At 35.0% G+C, this 24,018-nt stretch overlaps 1 protein-coding gene across 4 annotated transcripts in view; it reads right to left on the bottom strand.

Annotated features, from left to right (window-relative positions):
• The window catches only part of Lrch2 (leucine rich repeats and calponin homology domain containing 2), a 76,883-nt gene that overhangs the window by 9,886 nt on the left and 42,979 nt on the right, over positions 1-24,018 (bottom strand). For 2 of the 4 annotated variants that reach the window (XM_051141425.1, XM_051141428.1), the window contains exons 7-16: positions 22,053-22,140; positions 21,643-21,754; positions 21,353-21,450; positions 21,197-21,255; positions 18,623-18,730; positions 13,360-13,437; positions 11,714-11,779; positions 6,850-6,898; positions 6,653-6,769; positions 3,108-3,152 (exon numbers count right to left, since the gene is read on the bottom strand). In XM_051141425.1, coding sequence (XP_050997382.1) covers positions 3,108-3,152; positions 6,653-6,769; positions 6,850-6,898; positions 11,714-11,779; positions 13,360-13,437; positions 18,623-18,730; positions 21,197-21,255; positions 21,353-21,450; positions 21,643-21,754; positions 22,053-22,140 — 820 coding nt within the window. The remainder of the gene's footprint in view (positions 1-3,107; positions 3,153-6,652; positions 6,770-6,849; positions 6,899-11,713; positions 11,780-13,359; positions 13,438-18,622; positions 18,731-21,196; positions 21,256-21,352; positions 21,451-21,642; positions 21,755-22,052; positions 22,141-24,018) is intronic. The other 2 variants (XM_051141427.1, XM_051141429.1) reach the window with 1 other exon arrangement.

Below are 24,018 nucleotides of genomic sequence, written 5' to 3' on the forward strand. Positions count from 1 at the left end.
CTAAGCAAAGGAACGGCCTTCTTGTATTTGTATTCTGAAAGCATACAGGGAGAAGAGGTGTGGGCGAAGATCTTTCAGTTGGTAAGGTGATTGTACATAAGCATAGGGACTTGAGTTGAGATACTCAGTACCCACATACAATGGCATGTTTCTGATCCTGGCAACGAAAAGGCAGAGTGAAGTGGAACCTCTGATCTCAAAGATCAGCAAGCCTAGCTGAACTGGCAATCTTTAGATTCAGCAAAATTATCTATCTCACAAAATGAGATTGAAAAAGACTAAGGACGACATACACATAAATAGGTAGGTAGGTAGGTAGATAGATAGATAGATAGATAGATAGATAGATGGATGATAGGGAGCTAATATAAAGACAGAAAGGCAAGGAAGCTACTATAGCAATCCAAGGAAGAAAGACTGAAGATCTATTCCAAAGAAGCAAAGATGGAAAAGAAGCTGGAGTGGGTAGATAAAATATTTCAGTGTCCCCAAATAAGGAAGTAACTGAGGTAGTGGGCTTTAGTAATGAATTAAATATTGAAAGAGGTGGAAGGAAAGTGACTGTGAGGAGGCAGGGAGCACAGCCAGAGTAAACCTCTAGCTTGAATTCAGAGAATACTTTCTGCTGAAAGCTAGATATTAAACATTTTAGGTTTTGTGGCTTGCATGGTCATGGTGGTAATTGCATAACTTTGCCATTAGAATGCAAACATTTCTATAGGTAAATGGCTATATTTTCTGTATTAAAACCTCACCTAAGAAGCATAGCAAGTGGGCCACTTTGACTGTAGGCCACTTTGCCAACTTCAGGTCTGTCTAGAAAGGAAATGGTAATTTTGTAAGGCAGTTATCAACTTTGCCTGCACAGTAAATTCAAATGGAAAACTCTTAGACATGTCATATCACAACACACACACACACACACACACACACACACACACACACACACACACACACCAATTAAATCTGAATGTCTGGGAGTAAGATCCAGACATCAGTATTTTTAAAAACTCATCAGGAGTTTTCAATATACAACCTACATTAAAAACCACTGAATCTTGCTGTTCTCCCATGCGTCTCTCATTTAGAGTCCCAATAGGATGCCTGGATCCAGAGGGTCCTAGAAATCTACAAGTAGAACAATATGATAGGCAGATTTGGGCCCAGGGGTCCCGCTCAAACTAAGGCACCAGCCAAGGACAATACAGGAGGTAAACTTTAAACCCCTTCCCAGATCTAGCCAATGGTCAGAATATTCTCCACAGTTGAGTGGAGAGTGGGGTCTGACTTTCTCACGTACTCTGGTGCCTCACATTTGACCATGTCCCCTGGAGGGGGAGACCTGGTGGCACTCAGAGGAAGGACAGCAAGTAGCCAAGAAGAGACTTGATACCCTATGAGAATATATAGGGGGACGTAATCCCCCTCAAGAACAGTCATAGGGGAGGGGAATAATGGGAAAATGGGGGGGGGAGGAATGGGAGGATACAAGGGATGGGATAAACATTGAGATGTAACAAGAATAAATTAATAAAAAAAATATATTAAAAAAAAACCACTGAATCAATTTTTTTAAAAAACATGGAAAATTATGAACGTACTGAATCCCTGGGTGAACAACTTAAATTCCAAGCAAGTAAATAGGAGGACACATCCCTACAAAGGCCTAAGGCTCAATGGTAAAGTATAGATTAGAGTCTATGCTAGGAGAGAGCATCAGCTACAGTGGTATTAATCATCGAAAGGCTAAACACTGACATCAGCACTTTAAAGTGCATAGAGTGGGTTATGACCTAAGGAGGAATAAGACTTAAGGGCCAACATGTCCCTTTGTTGGGGAGGCCCAATGGCACTCGGAGGAAGGATAGCGGACTACCAAGAAGAGACTTGATACCCTAGCACCATATTCATGGGGAGGAGGTCCCCCTTGGTCACAGTCATAGGGAAGGGGGATTGGGGTGAAAGTGGGAGGGAGGGAGGAATGGGAGGATGTATGGGATGGGATAGAAAATGAGATGTAATATGAATGATTTTATCTTTCAATAAAAATGTGTTAAAAAAAAAAGATTTAAGGGCCAAACAGATATTGGCAAAGTGCAGTGGCAAGCTACTGGCATGTATATAGGAATTGACTGGGGTCATGAACAGATAAGTATTAGGAAATACACCAGCACAAAACCTGCCTTTAGATTTACCACAGAGAGCAACAGTGAAATAGTGGGAACTTTGGAAACAAGTGCTTTTTTTCTGGTCTCCATAAATACAAATTGATAAGACCTAGAAAGAAAACAGTATTTCAGTTAGGCAAAGGTAATTCATATAGATTACTTTGCCCAATGTAATTTTATTTCCAAAAAAGGAGATTTATTTTCAGATGCCCTGCCAAGTACTAAATATCAAATTAACTACCAATTTCCCCCCAAACAAATATACAGACATAGGGATTTTAGTGATAAAATGTTGTCTCAGCAGTGGTGATCTGGTGTGTTGAATAACCTGGGTCAGCAGAAACATTTACAATACTGTGAAATGGATAACTACAATCTTAAATTTTAAAACACTGAACAGAATGTGTGAAGAAAGTTCTCTCAAAATCTTGGACACACCCAGTGACTCAACAGGTGAAGTGTTTTCCTGCAAAAGCTGACTACCTGGCTGCAAGTGCAATATCAGTAACACAAGCTGAAAGGAGAGAACAAGCTTCCTAAAAACTGGCCTGTGACCTCCACACGCATGCTCGGGAACGAACACACCCACACTAGTGCACACACATCATGCACACACTGGTAATACACTTTTGAAGAACATAGAATCTCAACTGGCTGCCACGATGTTTGGCAAAATAAAAGTGGGAAATGATAACAAATATAAACAGATGGGTTACAGATTCTAAGACAAACCATAAACTGCTGAAACTTTAGAAATTGTGTTTTAGAAAACAGCAGAAATGAAATTATTAAATTGGCAACTATATGACAATGCTCATAAGTTTTCATTACTGTAGGAAAATCATGCTTTATATCAGTAAGAAATTGACAGCTGTGCTGCATTATCGCTGATTCAACTTAATATTAAAGACTTCAAATCAATACCATTCTTCGTCTCACCTCCTCATTTTCATTGCTGCTTGAATTCTTCCTTGCTGATTTATACTGAAAAACAATGTGAATGTATGCTTTATTTTTCCTTGAACATACGAATGTTTTGTTGAAAATGACACATAAAGCTTATTTCTATGTTGGCACTTTTATTAAAATATCTGCTATTAAACTCAAGCACATGGTCAGTTGAAACAGTCTTCTATTCACACATACAATGCTGTGTATAACACTATTCCCAGCCCTCTAAATACATACGTCAAGTAGTATTTCCTTCCTAAGCCAGACCCATTTCCCATTCTTTCATGTTTGTGATCTCAGGGTTGTCTGAGATGAGCAGTTCTGTGGGCCGTGACCCCATTTGGAGGTCAAAATTACAGTTATGAAGTAGCAACAAAAATAATTTTATGGCTGGCGGTGTCACTACAATATGAGGAAGTGTATTGAAGGGTCGCAGCATTAGAAAGGTTGAGAAGCGCTGATCTTAGACTCTTGCTTTTCTTTGTTCACTGTGGCTAACAAGTTATTAAGTCAACTTTTATGGCGATCTCTCACAGACTTACTTCTTCTGAATTTTTAAAACTTCTACAATATCTGGGTTTTTTTTTTTTTTTTTTTTACCATCTCTCGTGTGGTTTATAATGTTGCTATATTAAGACAGTAGCAATGTTCTGAAACACTGGGCTGGGGGTGTGATACCTACCATCTATGAAACTCTGGGTACAGTCTTCAGCACCACAAAAGAAGTTATCTATTGATTGCAGGCTAATAGAGATGACATTAAATGCATTTGCCAACTACACAATGATAGTAATAGTGCTCAGAGCTGACATTTAGAACTACTGCTTACTATACAGTATTATATATATTGAGTTTAATCTTTATAACAACTATATAAGTACTGTTACCTAAATTTTTAGTGAAATATAGATAGCATGTCCAACATAAAGAGTCTGAATATAATGACAGTGATTCTTCGAAATAGAAGCACAGTGTGACAATCACTAGAATTCTTCTGATTCCTTGCCAAAATGCACTGAATTCTTCTGCAAATCACTGGGAAAAACAGGTACTCATAGAAGTCCTATTTTTAAAACTAGTTCTCAAATCACATCCTAAACTTTTGTTTGATATTCAGGATTCTATTTAATTGTCCCCTTTGGATCTGTCTTCCATATCCCTTGTAAATAACAGGGTCCTAAGTATCTCAGTCACAAATTGAGTGTTTAGGAATTACAGATAGGAAGCATGTTCTTCTACTGTATTTTGCAGCTATGACTAATGGACCTTTAGCTCCATGTTATATCTCTCTTTTTGTTTTAATACTAAAGATTCAACCTACAGCCTTGAGCATACTAAGCAAGTTGTTATCAGTGAGCTACACCCGCAGCCCTGTACACTTTGCTGTTTTCCTGACATCAGAGGAATAATTTGTTGGTGATCACATTTTGTATGCAATGTCCTAACACTGACATCTTCTGACAATTGAGAAGAACTACACATGCCCTTAAAACACTTCCCAGTGACTGAGGATAACATTTACACCTACTTTATCACATATGAAAGAAATAACATTTCCTGAATGATGGCTCTGTAATGGTCATCACAGATATTATCCTATTTTATCTCTGAGCAATTTTATAATATAATTGATACAGTAGAAGAAACATGTAAGTCATAAAAACTAAAACATTTAACAAGCAAGTGATGCTTTTAAAGCAAGGAACAGTTGACTTTGCTAAAGGCTAACTAACTCCTCTACTAAGTTCACTTCAATTAGTGCAACATATTCTGAAAACAGTGAAGATGTTCTGATGTTGGTGTTTGTCCATTTTATAGCAAGTTCTCCACAGCAGCATTATTCAAGCTCTGAACTCTAATTTTAACTTTACTTGACTTTCTAGGGCTTAATATCCCTGTATGTAAAATAGAAATCATAACTGGATTTATGTTACTGAAGTTTTCTGAAGACTAAATGGGCTAATATTTGTTAATGTTTATGGTAGTACCTGGCACTTAATAATTCTGATACAAGTGTTTTGATATATATAATCAGTGTGGTTTTATTATATTGGTTGGGATAAAGGAAATCAAAGAAATATCTCTTATTACTCAGAAATACAACATGAAAAATCATTCATCTAGGTTCACCTGCAAGCATATTTTTAATCAGCGCTTTAGTTCAACTTTTCATGAGTTAAAAAGGGGAAACAGGTAAATGCCAGGATATAAATTTAAATGCAGAGCTGAAAAGGGTTCTGATAAGAGAGTTCTCACTGGAATGCCCTGCTTGTTTCATTCTTATGTTTTTTTCATGTGTCACTATTTGTCATATTGTCCAATTAACCCAAAATCTGGTGCTTAAAGAAATCAATAATTATTTGTTCAAAATTTAAAGTATTTGCTAAAGCGTACAGCATCTTTATTTTGATCATATCCTACTTTAGAATACACTTTGCCTTCCAATATATGGAGGGACATTAATATAAATTGAGGGACCAACTTCTACCAAACACAAAACTATAAAATAAATCCTATTTATTAGTGGCATGAACTTGAAATAACTTGTAAGTTAGCTGTACTATACACTTATATACAATGATTGTTCTTCGATGGGAAGAGGGTTTAGAGAGGTACCGGACAGCACAATTTGCTATTCGAGGTGCAGGACCAAGTTTGAACTGCTCATCTGAGTCCATTCCAAGAGGAAATGCTGACTAATATTTTTTAAATATTCTAAATCTTGATGACTGGTGCCTCCAAACATAACGAACTTAAAAGTACAAATAAATAATAATGTACCAGAAATTCAGGATAATTCACATGCCCTAGTATTTGAACTTATCTTCACTAACAGGCCATCTTAAGAAATCTACTGCACCATGTGTAGTGACGCACCCCTTTCATCCCAGTACTTGGAAGGCAGAGGCATGTGGATCTCTGTGAATCTGAGACCAGCCTTGTCTACATAGAGTGTTCCAGGACAGCTAGGACCATGTGGAGAGACCCTGTCTCAAAAAAAAAAAAAAACCCTAGTAATATGACAAGAGAATATGATGGACCAATCTTCAAATATTTATTTAAATAGATGTGGTTAAATGCTATCTGAGAATACTTCTGAACTGCTTACTGAACCAAATTCATTGAAGTCTTTTTTTGAGCTAGGCCTAATAGTTCAATTCTGTAGTTCCAGCACATAGGACACAGAGGCAGGAGGACAATGATTTGAGGCTAACCTGGGCTACATAGTAAACCCTACTTCAAAAATCATGTAATTAATTGCCAGGATTAGCGGTGTAACACACACAAACGTACATCTTTCTTTTAACTGCTTGAAAATACACGATGTATATCAATGCACTCTTAATTTGAATGAATGAAAAATTTCTGGGTATACTTACATAGCATATCTCTACCCTACACATGAGAGCAATCAAGGTGGACGACACAGTTGTGACATTTAACTGGAGACTTACGTGGTATTAATTTAAAACAAAACTGTGAAAAATAAAAAGCAGTAAGTAGAAAACAAAGTTGATCTTTTATTAAGGTACCTTGAAATATTCTTTTCTGATCTGCTTGCTCCGTCTCCTCTCTTCATTTTGCCAGATTATAGGCTGAGATTCTGGCCACTGTTGATCAACAATTTGATCCTTCTGATTTTCTAATGGCTATAATGAGAAAGGTCTTTTTTTAACTCAACATATGACAACTAAAGAATACAAGTGTTATAAATTTCATTCCCTCTTACCTGCCATGCAAGGGGTGATAATGGGGAATGTCCTTCATCTGCTGGGACACTAAAGAATTAAAGATACTTTAATATGTTTAATAGTTTAAAAATTCTCTTCACATACTTTATAAACTACAAATGTGTCTTCTTATTGCTTTAAGGCAGCAATGTAAGGACTAGGCACACCTAGGTTTCACTTTGTTGTGCTGTTGTTTTGTTCTGCGTTGTGTTGTGGTGGGACTGGGTCTTGTTACTTAGCTCTGGATGGCCTGGTATTCACTATTGGAGCCTAAGGTAGCCTCACACTTACGGCAATCCTCCTCCTTCAGCCTTCCAAGGGCTGTAATGACAGATATCAACCACCACATGACTTACAAATATTATTTACATTAAAATTGATGTAAAATTGATGCAATTAGTAAGTGCCTACTAGCTTGCTCCACGAGAGACATCAAATTGGGTTTATTTTATATTAACTTATATATAAGTCAACCATATTTTATTGAGAACAGAAGGACTATAATATGCACAAATAAGCAGTGATCAAACAGAATATTATTGAAAAAAGTTACCTTTAAAAAAAAAAAGCAAGTAATAGGATCAGTGGGGTGAAGGGGCAAGTAAAGGTACTAGCTTGCCAGCAAGCCTGACAACCTGAGTTACATCCCTGGCATCCACACAGTAGGAGTGGAGAACTAACTCCTTGAATCCGGAAAAGTTGCCCTCTGATATCCACACCTGTGCCATGGAACACATGTACATATATACGCATGCAGACACATATTAAATACATATATAAACAAATTCCTGCATGTACACGCCACAGAATTCCCAAGACAACGACTTTATTGCCTATTGAATTGCTGATTATGAGCTTCAGCTGTGACATAACAGGAGCTATGGTGGACCTGTTCCAGCTTCAAGGCCTCCATGGGCACCCACACACATGTGGCATGCACTCATAGAGAAACAGAGACAAACAGATACAGAAATACACAGATACATTCCAAAAATGTTTCTTTTAAATCTAAAGAAGAAAAAGAGAGAAAGACAGACAGACACACAAACACAAACACAGAGAGGGAGTTGGGGGGTAAAGGTGACTGTAGTGGCTCATATTGATCAGCTCAGCACTCACAACTGTGAGTTGGAGACCTGATTGGGATACACAGAGAAGTAAAGGTCAGCTTGGGCTATAGAGTCAGAACTTGTTTCAAACAGACAGAGAGAGGATGAAGAGAAGGAGGGAGGAACAGGAGAAGGAAGAATAAGAAGAGAGAAGATAATAAACATTTATAAGACTACAAGGGACATCTGTATCCCTAGGAAGAAATCAAATATATGTAATTATGAATACACAATAATTCCAGAATTTATAGATTTTTTCCAGTGGAAGATAAAACACAAAATTTTAAGTACAGTAACTTTTGGTACAAATGAGATTTAAATTTACAAAAGTTGTAGATCATATAACAAACAATATATAAACAACTGAATGACTATGTGTAAATACAGGAAGAAAGAAGCAGCAAAAGGCGATGTGTAAGAAAACAGAGGAAGGGTGAAAAGAAAGACAAAACCCTGAGGTTTCTTACCTCTTGTCAAATATAGAACTCTATCGATTAAATAAATTTATTTAAATGTAAAATAAAGAATCCCCAAAACTGACAACAAAAGATGGATGTCATGCTTGGCCCATGATGATACATTGAGAGCAATTTCAAGCCACAGACCAGGAAGACAGAATCAGAGAGGAGTCTACACAATCCCTCCTTTTAGGAGTCAAAGAGAAAGGGGCATACATAGCCCACAGAATAGTACAATAATGAAGCAAGCAAGGAGTAGAATGGCAACCTGGGACTCTATTTGGTTTAGTTATGCGTGCGCGCGCACACACGCACGCACGCGCACACACACACACACACACACACACACACACACACACACCACAGACACGGACTGCATACCTCTTCTAATAAAGAGCTTGTCAGCCTGTCTCTTTCATCTTCACATATCACACAGTGCACAAATACCTCTCTGGACTATGCATCCAACAATCTATGACATCACTGCATTGGACTACACACATCTCTCTCTCTGAACAATGGTGTATCGTTCTTCTTTCCTAGTGACTACCAAAATTAGGCCAGTTGCTATTCAAATATGTTTTCTTTTTTTTTTTTTTAATGAACAAAGTTCTGATCTGACCTAAAATGATCCTTGAATACCTGTATAGTAAAGCAAAACTGTATTTCCCAGGTAAGCTTTCTGGGAAAATCCGCTATTTCCCAACCTATGACTGAGCACAGTTGAGTGTGGTGTATAGATCAAGCCTGGCAGAAGTGGAATCGATGAGATGGGATCAGATTCTAGAACCCATTCTGGTCAGGGTTTGTCAGCTGTTGTGCAGTAAGAAAGGAGTTAGCGCTTTTTGAAATGGGAAGAAAAATCCACAAGAAGCACACTTGAGTTCACAACAAAAGTGAGTATAAATATGATATGTGGAAATTAGACAGTCCTACTGCATATCTAAGTGGCAATGGGAAGTAAATAACAAAGTTCACCATGCTGCAGTATATATTAATTTACAACATACATAGAAACACTGTAATATATATTGATGCATACATGTATATAAACAATGTGTGCCAGTCACAGTGTGGCAATATGCACGCACATGCCCACGCAGCCACATGCACAAATACAAAAGTAAATACATTTAAAAAAATAAAGTGAAATCTATTTGTTCTCAAAAAAAAAAACAAAAAAAAACCAATGTGTGTGCATCTGTATATATCAACACTTTTGGATACACTGATGCACATAATTACACGTAAATAAATTCAAATATTCATATGCTGTGAAGTGTATACTATGCCTTGAATACAATGTGTTCCCCACAGGGATCGTTTTTGCTGAGAACTTGAACTGAGTCAGCGTGCTGGTGAGAGCTTGACCATTAGTGGTGGTAGAGAACTAGTGAAATCATTAGGAGTAGAGCTTAGGATATTACAATATGGTCCTTGGAAAGTCTGTCTTTATGAGGGATTAATGTAGTTTGGTAGAAGCTCCAGTTAATTCCTATGAGAATGAGTTGCTTCACAAAAAAAAAAAAAAAAAAAAAAAAAAAAAAAAAAAAAAAAAAAAAAAAACTAAAAGAGAAGTTTATTATTAAATCTCTCTGGATTTCTGTCTTACTGAATGACGTCTTTTATGCATACTCCCGCTACAGTGAGCCTGGCTACTCTGAAGCCCCATCGCCATAACGATGCAGAATTTAGCTGATTTGTAAGAGATCATACAAAGAAAGGAGGAAACATAGCCAACATGAAAGGGAGACCAGGATATAGAAGATAGGAATAGGAAATCATGCTGAAATAAATACAAATATTATATCCTTAAACTCAACGAGTGGCACTCTAGAGAGTACAGAAGATGAGAAGGCTTTGCTCTGAGGTCGAAGTAGAAGCCCATTCTAACTTTATGATTAATATCAACATTTTAGCTTTTATCATAAACCTAAAAGCACCCTTTAGAAGGTAATAAATGGGTGTTGTATTGTCATATTTGTGTTTTACAGCCTGGCACTCAGAGGAAGGATAACAGGTTACCAAGAAGAGACTTGATACCCTATGAGCATATACAGGGGAAGAAATCCCCCTCAGTCACAGTCACAGGGGAAGGGAGTAGGGGGAAAGCAGGAGGGAGGGAGGAATGGGAGGATACAAGGGATGGGATAACAATTGAGATGTAATATGAATGAAATAATAAAAAAATTAAAAAATAAACTCCTATATGTTAACTAAAAAAAAACAATAAACTTCGATTCTTTAATAATACAGAAACCAAATCTAAAACTAAGCAGAACTGAAGAAAGGAGTTATGTGTGGAGGCTGTCACAGTAACTCATGAAAAACAATGAGAGCTGAACCAACGCAACTGCAATAAAAATAGAGAGGATGGAAAGAGGGTTAAAGTGACATTAGTTTTGCATGATTGACTATATTAGGAGAGAGGCATAAAAGTGAGGTATTTTCAAAGTTGCTAACTTGGGTCACTACAAAAGTAGTTGCACATTCACTACAGTAGATGGATGATACAAGAGAAGATGCAGTTGGAGATACAAATCTACATGGAACTGTGCATTACCAACAGAAACAATTGAGTAAGATGCATGGTCTGAAGAAACTTATTGTTGCCAGTACTGTTACTGTACATTAGGACTTCCAGTTCTGCAACAAGACAAATCTGAGTTTTCATCCTGAATTTTCCACTTACTATGTGATCTTGAGCAAGTGATGAAAATTTCTGAGTTTCCGTATTGTGATGATTGAATAAGGCAGTCTACAGAGCTAAGAAGAGTGCACATATACCCAGAACCTGACAGTCGCCAACTTAATGTGTGCCTCTGTATCTTTGAAAATTTAACTATGCCAGGGTTGACCCAGAAATTAGGAAAAACATACTTTTGAAACCATGAAGAACAATAAGTAAAATTTTCATATCTTCTAATTCTCTAAAATTCTTATTGGTAAACCTAAGTCACTAATCAAATAGAAGTGCTTAGTAAAAACCCAACTGAAAGAAATTAAAACCCAAACAGTAACAAAAATAATCAGAACCAATGATAAGGAACCACATTATTCCCGGTGGTAATATCAATATGATAAATATTTGTAAATGAATCAAGACAAACTGCAAGTATAAGCAAAAGCAATGAGAATCTGGGAGTTTGTTTATAGAAAACCAAACTGAACACATGTTGTGATGTTTGCTCACCTACATCATATACCGAGTAAAAGCACCTTCTAAGGAAAATCACTGTAAGACTATCAAGTCTCATTGTAAAATACCAAATATAAGGACTATGATATTGTTATACCTCTTTTCACATTCCACAGTTTGTTTCAGCTTATTTCTCATGACAGAAGTTGAATGATTAAGAATCCTAGAAGTAAATCAACACAGTAATTACAAACTATACTGAAGAGAACATTGCATACATATGACATATATGTCCTAAATAAACTTCATCTAGGTCATGAAGATCTTCGCTAGAAAATAATATTTCAATGCTATTTAGATTCAGATGCCCATCAACACATTATATGTGAAAGAATTAGGTTCACCAAATGTGTCTTGCATCTCATTTTAGAAACTCTTTCTCTAAGTTTGGATAGTTTCTAGCCATTGAATGATTACTCTGTGAATATCTATTTCTGACTTACATTGAACATAAAGAAATACCATTGAGATGTAACAAGAATAAATTAATTAAAAATTTTTTTTGAATCATTTCCTTTTTCCCAGCACAGAAAATAACATGAGTTATGTTGGTAATTCATATTCATTTTTATAAAATCCAAATAATAAATTTTAATTATAAATGTAAAAATCAGTGTTGAAAGTCAATTCATTTTTTAAAAAACTCACAAAAATTATTAAACCTTCAATAGAAGACAGTATTATAACAAAAAGAAAAGATGAATCTCTATAAAAAGAGAACTATTTGTGCATGGCTTCATCTAAATCTAAGAATTAATGCCAATGTCAAAAGCAGTAAATTAGTATTTCATTGAAATGAATAATCATGCATATTAAAACATTGTTTACATATAAATGTAACTTAATTTTAAAATTAGTCCTTCAATGAATAAAGTATCTAAGTTAAAAAATTCTTTCATCATCAACACTCTAAAGAATGTAGAAAAGAATCTAAAGGGGTTACATATGAGCTAAATGCTATTAATTACAGCTCTATGGCGACTATAAAGCAGCCAGTTGGTGCCAGGCTAATGTCTTCGCTAGCTTAGCTCTGAGTATAGCCTCGCTAAAAAGTGATGTGAATAATGTCAAGAATTAGGCACAAACCACTGTATTTCTGGGCCAAACAATCACAGAATTAAGCACATTTAAAATTTTTTTCTATGTACATGTGCTAAAATGTCCTTAGGTCCCAAAATGCAAAATTGTGGTAATGAAGTATCGAAGGAAAAATAGACTTTAAAAGGAAGAATTTTTTTTAAGGAAAAAAAAATTTTTAATTAAAAGAGAAAGAGAGAGAGATGACAATAAGTGCTACCCAGGAAGGAAAGTCAGAATTATAGTTTGGGGGAACTGACCCAAGCTATTATGACTTTCACCATGATAAAAATGATGTCTCTCCACACCACACTTACCAGTATGATACGTATGTGTATATATATATATATATATATATATATATATATATATGACATACATCATACTGTAATAGAAAGAAAAATAGTTGAAGCCAACTTACATGTAAAAAAAGGTATTAAGTGTTTGAAATTTCACATATGTGGGACTCTAGAATATACAGTGATATTTTGTGTTTTACTCTGTGATAGAGAAAAATTAAGTATCTCCTTTACCTAAATGTCTGTTCCACATTATTAAGACGCCTCCATAACAGTTCCCAGTACTTATTTAGAGCAAAATGTTAACACAGTCCAGCCACATAAGCCTGGCCCCTTAATGCTTATGGCTTCCACCAGCTCTAGATACCTTGATTTCCGTCCTGCTGCTCTGGTCCTCTGGAAGAGTTTGTCACTGAATGATGTTCTATAACTTAAAGGCCTCCATCTATATTCACATTTCACATATATCAACCAAACCAAAAGATGGGAGGAGGGAGATGTTTTTGGAGAAGACAAGGAAGTCATTAGTAAAGGAAACAGAAAAGAAAGAATGGCTAGGTTTCAAGGGTTAAGAGAACTATCCAAGCAGTTATAACAAACTAAAGACTAACACAATAGCTCCTCAAACTGAAATGTTGATATAATCAGATTTTTAAAAATCACAAGAGACATGTCATAATACATTTTATAACTGTTAACCCAAGCAGTAAGCTTCTTAAAACCCAATTTTAATTTCTCTAATTAACCTTTAACAATTTTTTTATCTAGCTATGTCACAAAATATTCAGAAGCACATCCTTCCACAATAAAGAGAAGCCCTCAGGATACACCTAAAAGCAAATCAAATACCTATGAAAATGTAACACATAGCAAAATAGTATAGAATAAGTTAGCAGAATAGATACATAATGGGATAAAGTTAGCTGAGCTACTGTAAAGTCAACATATGCAATAATTTTCCCTTTAGGATTATAACCAAATATTAAGAAACTAGCTAAATTCTGACATAAAATCAGCATACGGCAGAGCACAGTAATCATCTTTCTAATGATAACATAGATAAGTAGGATTGGTTATAAATGTGGGGAAATAGATCAATAATTTATAGAACATCGTGACAGTGTTCCTAAACAGAATATCCTTTATTTTTATTCTCAAGCCAATATTAGGAATATTATTTTTTTACCACAAGTCACAAATACACACACACAAAACCTCTAATAATAGCATTTTATTCTCAGCTTCTTTTTTGATTTTCTTCCTAATTCTGGAAAATATTTTTATATAATTTTAATTTAATTTTGGTGAGACTACATAGTTATCTCATTATTTGTGAGATCTATGTTTGGTCTCCACTAACATAAAACATTTTTTTTTAGTAACACGAGATCTACTATGGACTCATCATTAACTGTGAAGTGCATGGTTAATTATAGGAAGAATGTTATAAGCAGACTATCTACATCTATTGTTCTCATAAAATTATTTCTAAGACATTACTTTTTTTAAAAAATATTTTCATTTGAGGTTTTTCATTGGTGTGTGTTGGTTTCTATACTTTGTTTGTTAGGAATATGTTCTACAACTCCTGAGCTTAAAACATCCTCTAATCTCTGGCCCGGGTAGTTAGAAAACAGACAGCCTACTGCATTAGCTTCACAGAAGCGTACTGTGTAAACAGAGAAATAAGGGGCGGCTTGAGAGGCAACTCATCTTCATACTCCAAAGCCTTGTGAGTTCACTACATGACACTCTATTCACTGACCACACTGCCTGCTGTTTTTTACTAACAATTTTGTCTTTTGGCCTCTTTTGTTAATTTTCTAGGACACTATCATTCACTAAATAATGTCAGGAACTTCCATAATAAAGAAAAGATTTTAACTAACGAGTATAAGCTAAACAAGTGTCAAAATAGCTATGACAAAGTCATCACTGAACTCAACATAGACATGTTTCCAATCAAGGCAAGTTTGTGAGTATAACCATGGATTCTTTAGCCTAGACCTAAAATTATGCTTATATTCAAACAGTAATAAGCAAAAGAATTGCTTAGGATACAGTCAAGGTAAGAGTCATGGGGCATCTTCTGGCACTTGGGGTTAATCTTATACTACATAAATTATTTTCTAAATGAGAATAGCAATAAACAAAAGAAACAAAGACTATAATTGTAAACTCACTATATAGATTGTACATCTGCTGTGTAGAACTTTTTTAAAGTGAATTTATTTCTCCTTTGCGTAGCACGTTAGCATTACATTAAGTGTTATGGGAAAAGATTATCAATTTTTTAAAGAATCTACAATGTCTGTTATTTTTCTCATAATAAAGAATTAAAAAAACAGGTGTCTCAAAAATATTTAGTGCCTTCAAAAATTAGACAAATCAGTCAGGACTCAGTAATATTTACTCTAAATGGTTCTTATATTATTGCCTGTTAACACATTAAAAAGATAATGGAGAAGAAAATAATATAAAGACAAAATTACTTTGTATATATATTGAAGAATTGCAGTTTTTATAGAGAATATAGGGATTTCAGCTGAACTAATTACTTGCATTGACTTTAGATTTGACAATTTCAAGAATCCAATTAAAATTTTAAAAATTTGTAGAAGTCACAATGCTCAGGGCCATTTTGTACTAGTTACAAAGGTATCACCAAAGCAAACTCTACACAATATGACCTACTCAGATGACCCTTAGCCTAAATTATGAATAATTTAAAAATACAAATAAATAAAAATGACCATAATGAAAATATAGAAAAAACTGTGTATGGCAAGGTTGACTCTAAAGCTAAAGTCATAATAAAAAAATAAATACAACTTTCTAGATAAAGCAAACACGAACTAAAGTATTATTTAAGTTTCAAAAGCTGATGGTAGTATGTTTCACTAAATCAAACCTACGGTAATCAACACATAGGCTACAGATAATCTTACTGTAACGGGTTTGTAAAATGCACAGTAGAGCATACCAGCTGCTTATCTAACACCAAATGGTCAGGCCTGAAGACATACATACAAGTTCAGACTGAGCTGGTTGTATTTAAGTATTTAGGTGTGTGTGTGTGTGTGTGTGTGTGTGTGTGTGTGTGTGTGTGTATGTGTGTGTGTGTGTGTGTGTGTGATGTATATGCACACAAAACAAATGTGTATGCAAGGCATAATACATATGCATATATACACACACATACACATAACAACAATTTTTCAAAGTCTATGAATTTGAAAGCAAATGAAATGAAAATTTATGTAGGAGAGTTTGAAGGGAGAAAAGGGGAAGGGGAAATTATGTAATTACATTATAATCGCAAGAGCTAAAAGTTAATTTTAGAGGGTATATTAGAAATGAATTGTTAGAGAAAGATTAAACAGTAAACCGCATGAAAACATTTACATAAAGTAGTGACACAAGAAAAATGTAAACAGAATGAGAAATCACTAAACAACAAATGATAAAGACTGGTAAGTGATATTTTCAGTATGACATTTTTAAGAGAAAATGTAGTTGCTGTGCAAAAAATGGTATTAGATGGATATTTATCATACTATCCATTGTCCAGTTTTTTCTCTAAAAGTAGATCATATGCTTCTCACTTGAGAATTTTGCTTCTTTTGTCTTTCTGCTTTACATATGTATTGACTGTGTGTGTGCATGTCTGTGTCTGCACACTTGCATGCCTCTGCATTTGTGTGAAACTCAGAAGACAACCTGTGGGAGTTGGTTCTCTACTTCTACCATTTGGGCTCCAGGGATCAAATTCAAGTTGTCAGATTCGTCTGCAAGCACCTTTATGCACTCAGCCATTTCACCAGCACTGTCTGTGTTTGTTTTGTGGTACTGGAAATTTAACTTGGGCCCCCATACATGCTGGGAAATAATTCTACCACTGAGTTATACACCCGTTATTCATCTGCTAAGTCTTTTCAGGGTTGGTTCTATATTATGAGAAATAGCTTTATATAGCCAAGGTTGAAAATCAACCGGTCACCGTCAGCCTCATTAGATCTGGCATTAGAGGCATGCACCACTATACCCAGATGCTAAGCAGTTTTTTTAAGTATGCATATCTTTGTGTGTATATGTAACTGTGTATCACATATGTGTCAGTTCTTATGGAGGCCAGAAAAGAATGTCAGATCCCTGGAGGTGAAGTAACAGAAGCCAACCAACTTGGGTGCTGAAAAAAATCCTCCATTCCTCTGGAAAAGCAAAAAGCTGCCCTACATCAATCCAGCTGCCTGATACTAAATTTTAATATTTTAAAACAAATACCAGCTGGGCTCAGTGGCGCATGCTTTTAATCCCAGCACTTGGGGAGGCAGAGGCAGATTAATTGTGAGTTCAAGGCCAACCTGGTCTACAAAGCGAATCTAAGACAGCCAAGGATACACAGAGAAACCCTGTCTCAAAGACAGAAAAAAAGCCAATATAGTTATATAGTTCAGAATGAAACTTCTCAAGGCATAGACACCATGTTAACCATAAACATGTATTTTGAATAAGTAAAAATAAATACTATTTATCCATCCTTAATATACCAAAATTATCTTAATTTTCTCACGAAAAAGAAACAGAAACTTCAGTCTATTTATTTCAAACCTATAAATGCAAGATTCTCAGTAAATGTAGATAGTAGCAGAGTAGGACACAATCCATTTCTTACACTTTAAACGGCCTCTGGGCTCTGTGGGCAAAGTGTCTGCCTGCTATGCAAACATAAGGATTTGCATTCCGATTTTCAGCATCAACATAAAAGTCCAGGGATGACTGCCATGCATCTGGAAATCTCGACCTGGTTAAAGACCCTGGAGACTTAGAAAGTCAGCATGTCTAGCCAATCAGTAAGCTCCAGATTTAGCAGGAGACTGTGTCTCAAAATATAATGTGGAGAGGAACTGAAGAAGACACCTGATTTGGACCTTTGGCCTCCACATCTAGACACTCTACACATGAAAGTTTTTTAAATGGACTTATGTTGATTCTATACTCAAGTATAAAATGTCTAGCTTGTTGGCAAATATATGCATATGAAGAAATCTGAAACAAGAAGAGTTGTTCACCCAAGAAACAGACAATTGTGCACTTGGGATACTCAAATCTGCGTACTGATTTAAGAAACAATTATATAAGTAACTTCAATTCTGGGGAAATTGTATAACCCAAATAATTAAGAATCTGATAAGACTCTAATAAATACACTTTACCAGTATGGTACATACTTAGAAAGAAATACTGACAGTGTACATAATGCTACTGAGATCTAAAATGAATATAGGCAGATAAATTCTATGTTTTAGCACAGAAGTAAAAATTTGAAGTACACTAACTAAAGCTGGGGTGTCCCTCCCGGGCAGAGGTCTTGCCTAGCATGGATCAAGCCCTGAGTTTAATCACCAGCACCACAAAAATAAATAAATATACTGCCAATATTATTAGCACATTGTTAGTTATGTATGCATTTTCATACTTCTCCGCTAAGGATTGCCTGCTCTTTTAACCCCTGGAAAATGTCCACTTACTTGAAACTACTGTTCATCTGAAACGTCATGTCCTTAAGTGCATCATTTTTTACTGATTATAAAATCTGATTATTCGAATCTTATTACTAAAAAGAATACCTGTTCTTCTGTTCTTGCTTCAATAACTGAGCAGCTATCTTCCTCAAATCAGTTACTTCTTTCAAATCATCATCTTCTTCTTCTGGAAGTAACTGTTCTTTGTCAAGTCTGAAACAAATACAGTCATTCAAAAAGTAATGTGAACCACTCTTTGTCAACAGTTTGATATTGAAACTTATTTCATCTTTGTACATCTTTATATTTAAAATACTAAGATGGACAATAAGAAATGTTAGGAAAATACATCTGTATTTTTACTCAATATAACTGTAGCTATCAAATGATGCGGAAGTATAGACCACAGTAAGTTAACAATACACACTGACCAGTACTAAGTATAAAAAAGACAGAAAAGTTCCACATGGTCTATTCTTAGAAATAAAGAAAAACAATTCATTTTGCCATATAGTTTCTAATAGTTTACTCATTTGGACTTTAAAAATCACATAGTTTAAATGGGGAGGGGGGATGTAAAATTGGTTCAATTGAGATTTTCAAAATTTCCAGAAATTATGAAAATGTATTTAAATTTTTACAAACTCTATTTTTTGCATTCAGATTTTCAGCACCCACATAAAAATCCAGGGATGTCTGCAACCTGATTGGCTAGACATGCTGACGATTGAGTTTCCAAGGTCTACCACCCTCACCAGATTGAGGTTTACAGATTTATTTTGAAATAATAAAAATATTCATATTTTCCAGAAATATCATATTAAGATTAAAAATAAGTTGCTTTCCAAATTCTAATTGTTTTATGTCAAAAGCACTTCATTTAACAACAATAAGCATAAATAACAATAATGACAACAACAATATTGTATTGTTATCACGTCTTACAGACACTGGTGGCACTCAAACATAGGCAACTCTATTCAATTAATGAGGTAAGAAATTAATAGAAAAAGGAAATCTGACGAGTACAACAAAATGGTGCCACAGGTCTGTGATGTCAGCTACATGGGAGCCTAAGGCCAGAGGATCACAAATTCAAAGCAGCTAAAGACTACAGAATGAGGTCAAGGTTAGCCTTGACAATGTAGTGAAACTCTGTCCAAAATACAAGGTAAAAAGAGGGCTGTAGCCATAAACAAGGCATTACATCACCCTTTTTAAGGCTCAGAGAACATTATAAAAGCTGAAGAGGAAAGTAAAAACCAAAAGGTAACATGAAAGGCTGCAAAACGCTATTCTGTAGAAAATGTACAACAATAGCACAAAAAACATAGCTGGCTTCATTTGGGTCCACACAAAAAAAGAGCCCAAACAATAGGTCAAGGGAGCAAGGAATTCAGGGCGCCCTAACCTTCACTTCTGAACTACTGGCTATTGATAGAATCTGGGAGAGCGTGACCCAGTGTGTTTAGTTGTATATCCACTGCTGAGTCACCAGGTTCCAATGGATAGTTGAAAACTCATAATTGATACAGAGGGCCCTGGTTAATCTCAATGGGACACAAAAGAAAATGAACTCACATGAACAACATGAGAGAAGACAACAGGTGTAGTAGTGAGATGGAGGATGAGAATGCCTAGTATGCTTTATGGACATCTATGCAATAGTCTAAAAAAACTCATTAATTTACAACTGAGGCTCGAGTTCCATGGTAGAGTGCATTTGTCTAGAATACCAAAGGCTCTCCAGTCAATCCTCAGTATTACAAAACAGAAAAGACTACAAAAAGAAGCAATGTACTTCCTCACTGGGAGTAGAAAAAAATTAACACTGCTCAGAAAATTATCAAATAATGTTCAAGGTGCGTAGTTTAGAGAATATGTTTTTAGTAGTAGAAATGAGTCCTTGAGTTCAATCCCTAGCACTTAACAAAATTACCATCAAAGTCACATGAAGGAAGCGCAATGTTCAGAGAAAACTATGGAGACTAGGAGAAAACTCAGTTCAAACACAAGTGGGTCTCATCTAAGCAGTTTTATTACATAATGTAAAGTCTTTAACAGATAATATACAATCTCTAAATTTCACCTCTCTTATATAGATACTGGGTCAATTTCTTCCATGTAAGATTTTAGTGAAAATTAAATGAGATGGAAAATCACACAGTGTTGGTCCTCGTACATGGTTCTTATAGCTATAAAGCAACCTAAAAGGATGACTTCATCATTTTGTAAGGTAAAATATAAAGAAAAGATACAAATATCAATTGCTATAATAAAATATGGACATAAATACTTGATGCTCCTATAACCTGGAGACACAATGGAAAGTTCAAGAAATTCAGAATTCTAGGTCTCAGCTTCCTTACTGATAAAACGGTGTTGATGGCATTTTTATAAAAATGTTGTTAAAGAAGTCAAATGGAAGTGAGACTCCATTGCGAAGATACAGTCTTTTTATGTAAAAAGAATGGTGAACGTGATTATCATTCTACTTTAGGGGAAAAACAAATGTCTATTATAATTATAAATTTAATTAAAGAAGTCACAGTACCTGAAACATTACATGGGAAAAAGATGACGTAAAAATTCTTTCAACTGCTTTCAAGTAGAAATACATGATGAATAATACAAGTATTCATAATTAACATTTTATTTTGAAAATTAGCATATACTTACTTTTTTTCATTTCCCAGTTCTTCAGTTTTCTGAGATTTTTCAGAGCACTTTTCTTTTCCCTTATAAAAAGGAAAATTATCATTTTAAATTGCATGGTATACTTTTGTATGATCAGGAAAAAGTGAATGTTATTATTGTTTGTTCAGTTTTGTTTACCTTAAGGAAAGAAACAAATGATCCAATATGTGTATCTCCTTGTTCTGGGACTGCTACATCTTCTGTGCTGGGATCAATAAAATCATACACCTCCTGGTCTAGGTACAGATTAATATTATAAAATATAATAGATGTTCTAATTATTTTAGTCATTAAGATAAAAGGTTTGTTTTCTCAATATAAGATATACCTTTAAATACTGTAAATTTCCAAAGTCTGTTTTAAATAAACTCTCATTTTTAAATGGGGTATGTACATAAAATAAAACTAGCAAATAGCACATGAATTACCTTTCTGAGAATCAGGCTTGCTTCCTATTACATGACTCTCATTTCTTGATGTTTGCTCTCTATTTGATTCTGAGACTTGAGAGTGAAGGCTGATTGTGTCATCATCTGATGGCTGAAAGGAACAAGCATACAGTATAAATGAGGCATTTGAATCACTTGATGATGTTTTTGCTCTTTTGATTAAATAGGAATTACAAAACATCTGCTTTACATCTCCAGCTTTCCAAGCAAAACATGTCATGGTGAATGTTCTGCTTTTAAAAATCAGTAGGCACTCTTTCTTTTGAAGTCATAAAACATAACAATAATTATATCTGCATATAAAAGTAAAAGCCAATATGCTCAAGTTCCTCTTCTTAAAAGCTCCAGAAATAGAGAGACAACACAAGCCAGCAAGGGAGGAGACTCACTTCTGTTGTAGACAATCGCTTCTCTCCATTATCACTTCCAATTCCAGAGTCAGGGCCATGATTTTTATTTGGATAAAAATCTTCCATACTGAAGAAAGAAAAATCCTTAGAGAAGTTAGAATTTTCTTCTTAAATACACAATGCACAGTTGAGCTAAAGTATCCCAAGATAATGCAAAATACATACTTTTGATGTCAAATATTCTTAAAGAAGGAAATACCAGAAAGTTTTCTACAAAGTATTACTTCATGCCATTTAAGCAATATTTTTTCCTTTATGTTCTCTGCAATGTAGTAGGTGATAAGAGTAATTCTCCCAAGAGATTGGAAAAAACAAAAGAAAAATAGGCTGCCCTGCCAGAAAAACCTTCGTGATAAGGAAACTTATATCGGTGGTTTTGGCTTTGATTTTTTTTAACTTTATGCAACTTCTTGTTGGCCATAAGAACATGTGTTATTTGCATAAATAATGTGCATAACATCAAATCTGTAGACGTGACTCCATTTCAAAGCTCTATGAAATGGCAAAATAACAGAGATAAATGAGAAACGACTCATGTTGTAGACAATCGCATCTCTCTATTATCACTTCCAACTCCAGAGTCACGACTAACAAACACTAGTCCATTTAATAATTAAGAAAAGGGAACATAAACATTCACACTGTCTGAAAAGTGCTGAGTATTGAGCTGTTTTGTGTAAGGCTGGAGATGTCCTTATAGATTTGTAACTTGCAGATTATGCCACACAGGTAGCCAAGTAGTTATTACACACTGTAAAAAGACTCCCTAGTATGTAGCGGGTACTAAGTTAAGTGTCACAATGAATCTCTACTTTTAAAAATCATTAGGTATTTATTCTTTTGAAGTCATAAAATATAACAAAGATTATATCTGTTTAGCATATATATATGCATATACATACATATACATATACATTGTGAAGGAAAGGAGTAGATAGAATTATATATATGTATATATACACATATATATAATCCAATAAGTTCCTCATAAGTTGAAAAAATATTTCAAAGAAAAATACATTTACCATGCAGTTTAAACATCATATTTTAGCAATACCCAGTCCACTCCTTGTCTACCCCTGTGATTCAACAACAGTTCACTGTCACTGCCCAGCAGCACTCATATTATATATTTGCATCCCCAGAAAAGATGAAAAATCAAAATTAAGTATGGTTTCTGCTGGATGCATGTTGCTTAAGCACCAGAAAATATTTGAAAAGTGCTCACATGTGCATGACTCGTGTGTGTGTGTGTGTGTGAGAGGGGGGGGCATAGAATGCTACGGCCTGAATGTGTTGTAAACTTGGCATGTTGAGTCTGCTATGGGTTGGAATCATAAGAGTGCAGTCTCTGAAGCCATTACCTCTCTATTGTAGGAATTATTTTCTTTCCCTACAAATAGATTTGTTAAGGGAGTAAATGTGACACCCTGTTCACATCTCTCACTTGCTTTTTCTTATCTGTTACCTGTTGCCATGCTGCGATAGGGCCCTCATTGAATGTGGCTCCCCTATCTTGGGCTTAATCAGTTTCCAAAATTATGAGCCATAAAATTTCTATTATTTAAAATTAAGTGGTCTTGGGTATTCCTTTAAAGTAGTACAAAATGACCTGAACTGTAATTTATGTTTCCTTGTTTTGTTTATTTACTGATTCCTCCACCTAGACTGTGAGTTCCACAAGCTGCAAAGACCAACATGTACTGCTTTCAATAAAATACATCCTGAATCTAACAGCATAGGCATTCTCATTCAACAGCTATGTATATCAGTATAAAGTAATTTCACTTGCAAAAATAAGTTTATTAATAGACATTAGCATAGATATTAATTCTAGCTTTAATAGAACATCAGTGTTGCTCTACTACTAACATTAAACATAATACACTTTTGGAATTAATATAAATACTTAAATATTTCATGAAGGTAAGAGAAGCATGAGAAA

This window comes from Acomys russatus, chromosome X (assembly GCF_903995435.1).
Source record: "Acomys russatus chromosome X, mAcoRus1.1, whole genome shotgun sequence".
Taxonomy (NCBI): domain Eukaryota; kingdom Metazoa; phylum Chordata; class Mammalia; order Rodentia; family Muridae; genus Acomys; species Acomys russatus.